The sequence below is a fragment of the Lolium perenne genome, chromosome 2 (genome assembly GCF_019359855.2).
Source record: "Lolium perenne isolate Kyuss_39 chromosome 2, Kyuss_2.0, whole genome shotgun sequence".
Lineage (NCBI taxonomy): Eukaryota > Viridiplantae > Streptophyta > Magnoliopsida > Poales > Poaceae > Lolium > Lolium perenne.
Window position 1 is genome coordinate 252694734 of NC_067245.2, and position 13140 is coordinate 252707873.

The following is a 13140-nucleotide window of genomic DNA, read 5'->3' on the forward strand; positions in this document are numbered from 1 at the left end:
TTACTACTCTATGTTACTAACTTCATAGTGTTACTAACATCAAAGTATAGATGTCTTCATTAATTAGCTTGTAGACCCATTGTATCTTGAGAAGTGTGGTGTTACAGTAACTAGATATGTTACTCTATCATCCTCTCTCCTCATTAACTTACTGCCACATTAAAAAAATTGGTAGTTAGACATTTAGTTACTAGTGAAGTTACTCCCATTATGAGTAGTCTAAAATCCGGCGAGATCAAACATCATTTTCACATGATCCTTGGGTAAAGTAATAAAGAAAGAATGTGCATTAATAGTTTATTCCATAAAAAAGAACCAAGGGTGGTGGCCAGAGACATGGCATATTTGGATGGTAGCTACTTGTTGCAGTGTGTTAAAATCAAGGAGAACAATATATTGCTCTGAAAAAAAAAACTCCATTTGTGCTTTACCTAAAGAATTCTCCCTGTGAGGCTATAATCTTTACAGACCTAAGAAAATTCCTTTTTTTAGATAAAGGAAATATATTAATATTAAAAGTTACCAATTACACCCAACCTCTGCAACAACGTCCCATCCTAGTGGCAGTACGGACAGCCAAAAAAGAGTAAAGACAACTAAGAAATAAAAGTCCCGCTACATCATTCCAGACCTAGCAACAGCAATAAAACCACCACCGTGACAACACCTGAAATACGGACTCTCCAAAAGCGACGCCTCCAAGAAGGAAACAGTGCACCAGCGCCGTCATCGCCCGACCAAAGGTATTAGGTTTTCACCCTGAAGATAGTCTCCACTCTCAAAACAAAAACAATGTCTCCAACAAGGTCATTGTCAGACACAACCAGTTAAGGCCAGACCTTGGATTTTCACCCTGGAAGGTAAGACTCTGAACTTCACATGTGTTGTCGTCCCCACATGCATACCACTGCTACGGAGCCCGAAACGCCAAACAAATCCCTCGGCGTCATGGAGACTCGAACCTCCTTTAGCCATTCCACCAATCCGGTCTTCATGATATTCCTTCTTCTGACTTCACCATGGACCAAAAAGTCACCTGATGTCAACATAGAATAGAGCTTCGTGTCGCTCCCTCCGGAACCAAACGGTCAAGATAAAAACATGGGTGCGCGCAACCGAATACCACCCGATCCAGCAAACTCCAGGCAAAAGATGTACTGTTCCATTCGCCGGTGGAGCTTTCCGGAACTCATCTCTCCAGCTAGATCAAGGAAAACTGACCTCCGGTAGATCTTCATCTTCGCTTGCGAGAAACCCGAGGACCGCCACCAAAAACAAAGCAAGGCCAGCAGCCCCCACGCCGCCATCACCAGGGAAGAGGACGGCGGCGCGGACCATGCGTACCACCGACGAACCGTCGCCGGGGGCGGAGGCCACCACCGCTCCACCAAATCCTCCATGGCTACCGACGGAGAGCATCAGGCCCCAGCCAAGTAGCCGTGCCGCCTGGCTTCCTCCACCGTCGCTTCATCACCTCCCATGGAACGCCGCCGCGGAAGCCCTCTCCTCCCCCTCATCGTTCGATGGAAGGGGCGCCGCCACCGCCGTCGGGGCTGTGGCCGAGGCCGGTAGCAGCGGTGGCTGAGGGGCGGTGGTCCGGGGGCGGCTGCTCGGGGCGGGGCGGGCGGATCCTTCGCCGCCGCCCGGGAGGGGGGCGGGAGAGGAGGGCGGCGGCTATGTTAGGTTAGCCCTAAGAAAATTCCTACTAGGTGCTACTTTTTTTTTTTAGTTTTTGACGATGAAAAAGATAATAGATTGTATATATTTGCATAGCTATGATACCAATTCTGTCACAGATCATCTTTTAAGTAGCAACTGTTCACAGTGTCATTTTCTATGGCTACAATGGCCCAAGGCTAGAATCTTTCGTTGGTTGAGAAGGAAATTATAGTGCACGCTCCTGTAGAACCAGCATGTTGCACGATGCCTTATAGGCTCACGAAGGAAGCATCCACTGAACAGCATCAAAGCCAGCACCTAACTGCCCACCATACACACACGAGCCCTCACCTTCCCCTCTAAACTTTGAACATAAAAGTGCTTCTCCCTCCCTCTCTTCCTCTTCCAAGGAGAGCCACCTTCTCTCATCTCTTTGTATCTCTCTCCCTCTCTCATTCTCTCTCAATACGTAGGTGTGCCATTCTTCGGGAACAGGAAGAACCAGCTGTTACAAAGGTACGGACTCCCAACTCCCAAGTGAGCATTCATCCATCCATCCATAGTGTTGTTGACTTGTTGTTTCCAAAATGAACTCCTACTGTTGCTTGACATTAATGTTTCGTCGTTCTCAGGTTAGACAAGTTTTGGATTCCTGAATCTCTGTTCGTTGTGCTTGCAATGCTTACTCCTGAACTCATGTCTCTATTGGTTTGGTTCGTTTGCCTTTTGATGTATTTCTCCCAATTCATGTTCATAGTTTTTGTTTAGAGGAAATTACATAGGAGTCAGACATGTCAACAATGTAGAGATTGATTTATGGTTTCTTTCTTAGAATAGGCGGCATTGGGACATTACCTGGTAGGTTCTTTGCATGTCCCAGACTCAGGCTCCAGGCTGTGTCAAATGATACTCATGCGTAACTTATTTTTCTTCGAGAATCTTTACGTTTTATTTCATTGAAAAGAAAGGGTTTTATTACACGCCTCCTAGGAGGTTTACATCGGCAAAATTACAGAAATGGGAGTAATACCAAATAAATCAGTAGTCTCAAAGGCACCAAGTTATGACTCTCCCCAAGAAAATTCGTTTTGATGTCCTTTTTATGTTTGAAATTCGTGCTCTTCAAATTTCTAAAGATCAGGATTCACGTAATATTCAACCAGGGAGTAAACAATTCGAAATTCAACCAGGGGTAGATCAGAATGCAAGAGAAATAAAAGCGAACTAAGAAATAACCAACAGCCGGTGTCATTGCGATGCATGAATCAGAAAAATTCCCCTTCCAGATAAAAGCTTGACTTTATGGCGTGTATTCCCCTTATTATTTAAAATCATTTCAACTAACATAATGCTTAAGAAGTGACCAACACATGGGCTTCAATGTGTTTTTCTTCTTCTATTTGGCCATTTTAGTGACATCTTGCCAAAGTAGTCAATCATTTGAGAGCAACTGGAACCACCTTCGATTATTGTACCCTCCCAGAAACAGCCCAGTAGGTGGCAAGTACCAACTCTCCAGATTAGTTATAGGTCCAAAAAAAGGCAATAGTTAGGTCCGGTATAACGTATAGAGGACAATATACAGGCATGTTTAACAGAAAAAAAATGATATTTAACATTCATACCCCATGTTCTGGATCTGATAGTTAATTACTCCCTCCGATCCATGATAAGTGTCATGGTTTTAGTTCAAATTTGACTAAAAATGAACTAAAACCATGACACTTATTATCAACCGGAGGGAGTAATTAATACATAGGCATATCTCACTTGCTAGTCTTAGTAGTTTCTTGTGCTTCCTTTGTAATCAGTAATGTGTTAATGATTGTTCTGATCTGGTGTACAAGTAGTGTGCTGCAAATATATCGAGATGCTGGTTGCTTTGAAGCTTGGTTCTCTGAAATTTATGTGACCCATAATAATCTTAAGCATTATCATGATATAACAAACTTAACAAAGATAACATCTGACTGTTATAATTCCTGTCGACGACTTAGGCCAGCTATCACTTTGACCCGTTCTAGGACAAATATCAACTATCACAATTATTCCTCTCCCTGGACATTGATAAGGACATTAATAAATATTCAAATACTACCTAGCACCCAAATGACTCAACCTAACTTGGGCCCCTCAGTTCTCATGTAGTCATGTTATCTTGTACATCAAGACAAATTAAGCTGGTGTTCTATTTCATATGAAAACAGAAAGTCATAGTCACATGTAGCATAAAAGAACTGACACTGCCACACCATTTCTTTAGGAACTCTACGGTCTTAGAAAAGCAATTAATTCATGTTACTAGTAGACTATGTTCTTTGGTGTGTACGTAGCATGTGTACCTTGCACCTAACTCTCTTTATGAATAGTGTAACTTCAGATAAGCGAAACACCAGCTGGTCAAGATGACAGCTGGCTTACAGCTCGGTGTGATTGGGTCCCTCGCACTCTCTGTTGCATCTTCAGTTGCCATTGTCATCTGCAACAAAGCACTCATCAGCACACTTGGTTTCCCGTTCGGTTAGTACAAGAGTCTCCATATTTCCAGGATTCAACAGAAATAGAATTTACATGGATCAACCTTGCATACTTATAAGCAATTTATGCTGAATTATGTTCTTTCCAAACCTATGTAGCTACAACACTGACAAGCTGGCATCTTATGGTGACCTACTGCACCCTCCATGTGGCACAACGCTTACATTTCTTTGAGCCCAAGGCAATTGATGGACATACAGTGATCCTCTTTGGGTTTCTGAACGGCACCTCAATTGGACTTCTAAACCTTAGTTTAGGATTCAACTCCATTGGATTCTACCAGGTAAGAGCTGCTCTATCTAGGTAACTTTTTTCATAAACCATGTTGCAAGTATTTTAAATTCAGTATGTTCTGCAGATGACGAAACTAGCAATCATACCTTTCACTGTGCTGCTGGAGACAATCTTCCTTAACAAAAGATTCAGGTTTTGAAATATACTCAGTACTTTATTTTATGGATTCGACCGCTATAAATTGCACCCATCTATGGTCAAAGAAAAAATATACAGGATACATAATGGTGCATGTATGTACTATACTAAGTATATAATTAACTCTTTCTGGGATTCACAGAGCCAAATAACTCTAAATATGTTCTTTTACAAACAACGACGTTTTTGGATCAACAGATGAAAAGATAGTCACACATAAATGAGCCATGTACTTGTTTAGTTTTTTTGAGCCTATGATATTTGTTTTTATCCTCACTGAGCTAATACCAATCCAAAAATGTGCAGCGAAACCATCAAGCTCTCTCTTATGGTATTACTTCTTGGAGTAGGCATCGCATCTATTACAGATCTCAAGTTAAATCTACTTGGGTCTGTCCTTTCTGGCCTTGCCATCGCGACTACTTGTGTTGGCCAAATTGTATCCTTTTGTGCTTGTCATCAAAGTACCAAAAAGTGCAGGGTAAAATAAAATAAAATAACTTTTAATTCAAAGGGATATTATCAATGCAACTTCTAGTACTCATAAAGCAGGTATTCTTAAAGAAGCTAGACAAGAATCTGTAACGGGAACCCTATCTATTATGTGTGAAGCACCAAGGCTCTTATTACTTAGTAATAGTTCCTTTTCTGAAATATGTTGCATGAATTTTATTATCCATACTACCAACAACAAAGTAGTAGGAAAATTATTAACTTGAAACATTTCCACATTGTATCCTTAACCTGAATTTGAATGAAGCTGACGAACACAATACAGAAGAAACTGAAGGTCTCCTCAACGCAGTTGTTGTACCAATCTGCACCTTACCAAGCAGCAATTCTGTTCGCAACTGGCCCCTTTGTGGATCAACTCCTTACGAACCGCAGTGTCTTCGCCCACAAATACACCACTCCTGTTGTGGTATGTTCTGAATACTCATCCAGTTACAAATACCTGAAAGGGATCATTTTATATTGTTACTGTGGGATCTTAATATCCTTGAAAAAAATGTCCGTCAAGATAATATTTGTCAAATGTCATAATCATGGAATCTTCGGTAATAAATTTTCATCCACAACTTGTTCTTTCTAAGTAGCTAGCCAAAGTTCTTAAACCTGACATCCGCAAGTTTCAAGTTTAAACCCATGTGAAATGCCTTAATTGCAAGTTTGTTTCATGTAATGAAAAATAGTGCAGTGGTACCTGCAGAAGTAAACAGCAAATCTAATAAGAGAGTTGCTCCAGTTGTTACTACTCGAATGAATTAGCATTTTAATGTCAGATCAGTCAAATGTTATGCTGCTGAGTGAGGCATTAAACATGTATTCTCCCAATTAACACTCTCAGAGGTAGGCCTCAAATTTGAATGGACAATGACATACAACATGATGCTCTCTCATGAATTATTTGCAGGGTTTCATCGTCCTATCTTGCTTGATTGCGGTGTCTGTGAACTTCAGTACATTTCTTGTGATTGGGACGACGTCTCCAGTGACATACCAGGTGCTTGGCCACCTTAAGACATGCCTAGTTCTCTCATTTGGCTACACTCTACTACACGATCCCTTCACCATGAGGAACATATTAGGCATTCTGGTTGCCATATTTGGTATGGGATTGTATTCCTTCTTCTCGGTCAGGGAGAGCAAGAAGAAGTCAACAAATGATGCTCTACCGGTTTCACAGGTATGAATTTTACCTCCAACCTCGTATCATAATATATCAATTATACTTCGATCGTACGAAGTAGAACAAAAATAATACATGTAAGCAGCCATACTGATAAATGTTATGGTCGCAATCTCAGCGGCAAGAGTAAAGAGTCCATTTTCCAGCCAAAGAAAAAATATAGTAGCAGTTGAATCTTCCACGGTGATAACAAAGAAATAAACATTCATATTTGATAATTTGAGACTACGAATCAAATGAAATTGGCATACTGATGTACATAATATGTATATCTTCTGAAAGCAAAAGGAAAATGGTGTGCAGGGACAGAAATTCTATGCACATTAACCAACAAAAGCTAACAGGGACAATGTACGACTCACAGCCATAAACTGCTCCCATAAACTTGATAATAGCATGCTTCCACAAATCCATTACCCAGTATTGGAACCAAACTGGAGCTTGACAGTTTAGTTTCATTATATGTAAGACTAATAATCTTAAGTATAGATTAAATGATGAATGCATTGAAAAATATTGACTAGTCGTCCATGAAGTACAGTTCAATTTGCTAGCGAATTTCAGTTTCACCCATTTCATGTTTTTGATGTCTTTGTAGATGCAAGATAAGGAGACTGAACCACTTTTGGTAACCAAAGACAGCAGTGATCCCAAAAAGGCAAATGGTGTTTCTCACGGCTGCTAAGACTACCCATGCTTACTGTAGATATAGTAATAGTATGCACATCTGCTCTTCGAGTTTAAAGGACCTGGAAAGCCATTCCTTTCCGTCCTTAATTTCTTTTGTAGAGAAGGAAAGATTTTCATATTGTAGATTGTATATTTTGACATTAAAATTATTATTTCTTTATCCCTTTCACACCTAACAGTTCCATCTGAAAGTTTACTGGCGAAGATCGCATTGCTGGTGCAAACTCCATTTATCAAAACCGAATTCTTATATCCTTCAAAAAGCATCCCCAACACATATTTGATTATGTCAACAGGATTTTACAGTGAGAATTATACTGGGAAGTAGGGACGAACTTCAAAGAAGTTATAGTATCATCATCTCCATCTAATTTAACTGTATTATTAACTTATGTGGAGCTATATAATGAATAATCCAATCGCTGACACCAACATGATATTAAGCAGTCAATAGCTACAGTGATGACCTGTCAGAATTGTCTGTTACATGTCCTGTGGAATAGCATGCATCTTATCACAGCTACTAACATTGGGATATACATATTTTTCACATCAAACCTGACAACAGAATGAATCATTAAAAAGGGCATTCCATAGATCAGTTCTGCATTGCAAATGTAAATATGTAATAATGCCTCATAGGCTGCTGGTGAATATCATACCGCCTGAAAAAAGTAATGCTGTGAACTTACGTCTGCTGAATTTTTTTACATTTCGCCATCATCATGTTGCTACATGCCTCTCCGTTGCCCCCTTGGTGAATTCATTCTGTAGATGTTCTCTTCACCAAATAAAAATATCTGTATAGCTAGCCTGCATGAGATGTGTTACTCATAACTTCCTTCAGCTAGTAATTCATGCTGACAGGTTGATACCCTTAACAACGAAGAGATTCGTAGTGGTAGATTAAGAGACCAGTCTTTCGCCACACTGCGAGCTCAGATTCATGCCCAGTAACCCAATATCTCGCTCCATGACTACAATCCTATTATAAAAACCATGTGGTCACTCAAACTGATTAAACTTGCCCTTTATGTATCAAATAGCAAGGTCGCTTATGTAGCTGCCTCAGCAGGCTAGCTAGGTTCACTGTTCAATCCACCTGGTTACACATATTTCTCCTCACATCTTGAAGCCAAAGGAAGGATCAAGACAATGGAAAAAAAACAGCATCTGGTCACAGGCTTATCTTTTCTTTCCATTTATTTACGTGAAAGGAACAGACTGCTGGTCTTAAGCTATCAAATATAGCACAAAGGCAAGCTTCATGCAGCTTTTGTAGATTGGACAATTTTATCAAATCTCCAAGAAGATTGGAATCAACCATATTCAGCTAGCATTTCATCATGTGACATATCACTATATGTGTGGTCAAAATTATCATGTTCACATAACAGCTTTGGAACATAACCAACTTTTATCATTTCCATTTCAACTAACTCCAGCATTGTGTATATTTCCTCAGACTCTGGATGTGATCTGTCCTCTACTATAAAGACTTTTAGCTCCCCCTTGAGCTTAACCCAACTCTTCCCTGGTGATTTCTTAACACCAGTGCTTCGCATTGCCTTCTTCAATCTTGCAAACTCGTCCCAATCACCAGAAGCCGCATATATGTTGCACAACAAGACATACGCAGTTGAATGTGAAGGATCAAGGCGCAAAATGCCTTCTGCTGCTCTCTTGCCCATCTCCACATCATTATGTGTTTTGCTAGCGGCAAGAAGGGTCTTCCACATTACTATATCAGGCTCAAATGGCATTTGATCAACAAACTTTGCTGCCTCAGTTAGTCTCCCAGCACGTGACAACAAATCAATGACACATGAACAGTGCTCTCTAGTTGGAGCAATGCCATGTTCAGGCTCCATAATACTGTAGTAATAGCAGCCTTCATCTACAAAACCAACACGACTGCATGCAGTGAGAACCCCAACAAACGTTACATGAGTTGGCCTGATCCCCAGGCTTCTCATCCGCGCAAATAAATCAAGGGCTTTCCTTGCATAGCCAGATTGGGCATAGCCAACAATCAAACTGCTCCAAGAATATACATCACAGTTGGTGCCCATCATTTCAAAGAGCTTAGTGGCATCATCTAAACTTCCACATTTAGCATAAGTATCAATTAGACCATTGCTCAGCATTGTATCATTCACCAGGCCTGCCTTGAAGGTATATGTGTGGACCTGTTCAACCATTTCAATGTAACCCAACTCAGCAGAAGCACTCAGAACACTGTTTAAGCTGATCCTGTCCAGACTTGGCACGGACCTCTGCAATAGGTTGAACAACTTAAAGACTACTTCCAGATGCTGGTGCTGTACACATGCAGTAAGAATGCTGTTCCAGGTGACAACATCAGGTTCCCTTGTCTCATTAAAAACATCCATGGCGGAGGAGAAATCCATACAGCGTGCATACATGCTGAGTAAGGAATTGTGTACTGATACTTCTCCATCCAAACCAAATTTGACCAAGTAAGAGTGGATCAATCTTCCATGATTCAAAGCATCACAGCCCACACACGCACATAACAAGCCCCTAACTGTAATACCATCAGGCCTCAGACCAGAATCCCTCAACTCAGAGAACAGGACCATAGCATCATTAAGTAGACCCTGAACAGAGCAAGCATTTATTATGGAATTCCAACAAACCAAATCTGGAGCATCGATCCCATAAAACACTCTCCTTGCAGACTCCAATTTCTTGCACCGGGCATACATGTCACTCAGTGAACACCCTGCATAAGAATTTCGATCCAATCTATACTTCACGGACAAGCTCTGAATCTGCTCCCCATACTCCAAATTACCAAGAACACTGCATGCGCTAAACACACTCCCAAAATGGAACTCACTGGGATGATGCATGCCCTCAGCAATCATCTCCCTGAACATCTGCAGTGCCTCTGTTTCGTAACCTTGCTGTGCAAACCCCGCAATAATCGACCCCCAGGAAATCAGGTCCTTCTCCCTCATCCTCCTAAAGAGCGAGAACCCGTCCCCGACCAAGCCGCTCTTGGAGTACATCGTGACAAGCGCGTTCTGCACGATCAGGTGACTTCCATTACCAGACTTCATAGCCTGTGCATGCACCTGCCTCCCGACACCAACGTCCCCAAGCTCCACGCACGCACGCACAACACTGCCGAGCGCAAACTGGTCAGGCGCAGTCCCCGCCCGTAGCATGGAAGAGAATAGTCCAAGAGCTTCGGCGGAGCGTCTGTTCTGCGCGTGGGCCGCGATGACAGATGCCCAAGAGACGGGGTTCTTGGTGGGCATTTGGTCGAACACCAAGCGGGCAGAGTCTGGAGCAGCGCACCGGCCGTACATAGTGATAAGGTGGTTGTTGAGGACAGTATTTCGGACAAGGCCGGCTTCAGGGGAGGCGAGGAGGTGGTGATGGACGAGGCGGCCTTCGCAGAGGGAGCGGAGGCGGGAGCATGCGGCGACCAGGGCGGAGTATGTGGCGGCGGAAAGAGGAGCAGGAGCGGGAGAGGAAGGGAGCGATTGGAAGAAGTGGAGGGCGGCAGAGAGATGACCGGAGTGGTAGAGATGGAGAATGGTGCCATTGGGGTTCTGCATCTCCGGCGGTTCAGAAATCCGACAAGCGCCGCCGTGGAGGCGATGCGGCCATACACAGAGAACGCGCGGCTTGTGAAATGTTCTTTTCTTAAAGCGGAAATGCTCTTTTGATTTTATGTGAGCTCCTGTCGCCAAAAAGAATATTTTTACATATTTAAAAATTTCGAAAGAAAATCTCGCGCGTTGATATTCTCTATGTGTATGTTAAATTTTCCGAAAAACTTTAAAAAGTTATCTTGCAGAGAGCTTATTTTTAGCACCAAATTTTATCTTTTTTCACATAATATAAAAAATATTGGTTTTTCGTGAAACGATTTTGCGAATACATAGAACATCAAGGTGTATACGAGATTTTCTTTGTCAGAATTTTTACATTTCATAATATATTTAAAATTTATTTTAAACCGCGAGCATATGCTCTAGGTGCTAAATCACCATGGTTCTTTAAGATTGGTTATTTATGCTTTATAATTTTCAAATTAATAAGGGATGCATATTATTCATAATTAAACATAGTTACATCATTCAGTACATCAACTAACACAGATTGATTTATTTGATTTTGAAAGCCGTATCGTAAAACACAGAAGAGAAATACCCTAGCGCCGCATCCACCTCCCTCTCCTTCATAGGCCGGTTCCCCTTCTTCCAGCAAGCTCGTCGGTGTTGGGAGGGGTGGGAAACTCTATCTATGTGTGAAGCTTTTAATAAAACTAGTGTTTTCTAGGTATTTGATAGCCGATTTCTTTTTAACAGTTGTCTCAGTGGAGATGGCACCGTCTATAGTAAGTGATTTTCACGACAACCATGGTGCTGGAAGATTAAAATTTTCTAGGTACGGGCCTTCATATCTTATTTTTTCCATATCGATTTTGGATCTTTTATCACAGTTATCGTGACTAGGATTATCCTCTCAATACTTGTCACGGCTGCTACGTTTTCGATAATGGTGATTCATACCCTGGACTCCTCCGCGACGTCGAGCAAGCTGTCTGGATGTTTTTCACTGGCATACTGGTGTTCATACTCTTGCCTGTTTTGATTGACTAGTTCAATGGTTGCATGTATGCACGTGATGCATGTAAAATGCATACATGAACTTTATACTTTATTAACATGAATTCTCATATATTTGCAACATATATAATGATAATACCATGCTTTACATTGATTTATAGGGATTTACCAATGGTCCTCTTTATTTGGTTTATAACTCTATTATGTGTATTTTTCACTTTCAGAGATCTATACATAGTCAAATTGAGCTAGGATTTCGGGGACGTCATTTTTTTAACAGAAGAAGAAAGATGGGCTTTTGGACCAGACCATGGTGCGCCCACCCTGCTAGGGCGCGCTACCCCCCCCCCCCCTCTCTTTCAGCCGTCGAGCACCCAATTCGCTTGATTCTTTCGTGAACCGACATCTTTTGACCTATATATATATATATATATATATGACCCCCGAGGATTCTCTGGAGGAGAGCGCCGCAGAAACACAAAAACGCGAAAAGGAAGGCTGCAGCGGAGAAGATTGGAGGGGAAAATCCGCTGGAGCTGCCACCGGAGGGATCTCGATCCACCTTCTCCAATGTCTTCTTGATCATCATCATGATCAAGGGGGTTAGTCCACCTCTGGACTACGGGTTTGTGGCGGTAGCTTGATCTATTTTTGCATGTCGTTCTTCATAGTTCTTAGTGCCATATGAGCTTCCCAACATGACTATGGTCATATATGTAATAACTATGTGGTGGATCTTTATTCTATGATATTGTGCTATGAGATTTTACTCTACTTTCTGTAAGATAGTTTTGGTAGATGCGTATTATGTACCCCGTTCTTAAGTATTGGTTCTGATTCAACTTGTAGGCAAGAACATGTGTAGAGTGATGTGTGTGTTAAATGGAATATCATGATCTTATTGATTAGATAGTAGCAATAAATTCATGATTTTAGTGATTGCTATCTCACTAGGGATAAAGTGAATACATGTGCTATGTTTGTCACGTGATAAAAGTGATGATCTTGTTTGTTAAGGTAGCATATTTGATATTCAAACATCATGTCAAACTAGTTATGGCTATACTATGTTAATTCTTAATAGAAGATTGCATGGAGTTTTTCCTGTCTTTTGGAGTATAAGAGAGATGTGTTGGATCATCTCTATGTTAGAACGTGATGCACATATGTAACTTTCACATGTTGAAGTTATATTCTTTATATCTCATTGGTGAATTCTTATTGTCTACTACAACTTAAAAGAGAGAATAGTCAAGTGAACCCATGAAACTCAGTCCAATTTTAATCATACGAATCACCTTTCCTTTGCATTTATCTTACTTTTTATTTGTAACACTATTTTAATCCGAAAATAAAAAAATATTTAGTTATCTTATTTGCACACAAAACCCCAAAACAAACAAACATTTACCGTATTTACTTAGTTTACCTTAATTTAGTTACTACTTTATTTTTTACTTTTAATTACACGAAACCTTGTGCTTCATAACTACACGGTAGAGTTGGGGATACAAAGCTTTATTT

At 41.0% G+C, this 13140-nt stretch overlaps 2 protein-coding genes across 6 annotated transcripts; one reads left to right on the plus strand and one right to left on the minus strand.

Moving 5' to 3' along the window:
* Positions 1 to 2910: 2910 nt before the first annotated feature.
* Positions 2911 to 10684, minus strand: LOC127335618 (pentatricopeptide repeat-containing protein At3g53360, mitochondrial). 5 transcript variants are annotated; one of them, XM_051362336.1, is made up of 4 exons: positions 7702 to 10684; positions 5374 to 5584; positions 4002 to 4138; positions 2911 to 3172 (listed from the first exon to the last, which is right to left on the minus strand). In XM_051362336.1, the coding sequence occupies exon 1, from the start codon at positions 10597 to 10599 to the stop codon at positions 8329 to 8331; it is 2271 nt and encodes a 756-aa protein (XP_051218296.1). In that variant the 5' UTR covers positions 10600 to 10684; the 3' UTR covers positions 2911 to 3172; positions 4002 to 4138; positions 5374 to 5584; positions 7702 to 8328. The 5 variants fall into 5 exon arrangements, 4 of the variants coding, with proteins under 4 accessions (XP_051218296.1, XP_071682736.1, XP_051218294.1 ...); XR_007872909.2 differs by lacking the exon at positions 7702 to 10684 and adding an exon at positions 7477 to 7635 and having other exon boundaries at positions 2911 to 4138; XM_071826635.1 differs by having other exon boundaries at positions 2911 to 4138; positions 5459 to 5584.
* LOC127335619 (UDP-xylose transporter 1) lies at positions 4047 to 7178 on the plus strand. The gene is made up of 7 exons (XM_051362337.2): positions 4047 to 4179; positions 4296 to 4480; positions 4556 to 4623; positions 4936 to 5068; positions 5390 to 5551; positions 6044 to 6316; positions 6918 to 7178. The coding sequence occupies exons 1-7, from the start codon at positions 4065 to 4067 to the stop codon at positions 7002 to 7004; spliced, it is 1023 nt and encodes a 340-aa protein (XP_051218297.1). The 5' UTR covers positions 4047 to 4064; the 3' UTR covers positions 7005 to 7178.
* Positions 10685 to 13140: the final 2456 nt, after the last annotated feature.

What these genes read in the sequence shown, in the direction of transcription:
- LOC127335618 (XM_071826635.1), bottom strand. Translation starts at nt 10,599, where the DNA reads ATGCAGAACCCCAATGGCACCATTCTCCATCTCTACCACTCCGGTCAT.
- LOC127335619 (XM_051362337.2), top strand. Translation starts at nt 4,065, where the DNA reads ATGACAGCTGGCTTACAGCTCGGTGTGATTGGGTCCCTCGCACTCTCT. An exon ending in CACACTTGGTTTCCCGTTCG is followed by an intron (nt 4,180 to 4,295) that starts GTTAGTACAAGA and finishes AAACCTATGTAG; the next exon opens with CTACAACACTGACAAGCTGG. An exon ending in CTACTTGTGTTGGCCAAATT is followed by an intron (nt 5,069 to 5,389) that starts GTATCCTTTTGT and finishes ATTTGAATGAAG; the next exon opens with CTGACGAACACAATACAGAA.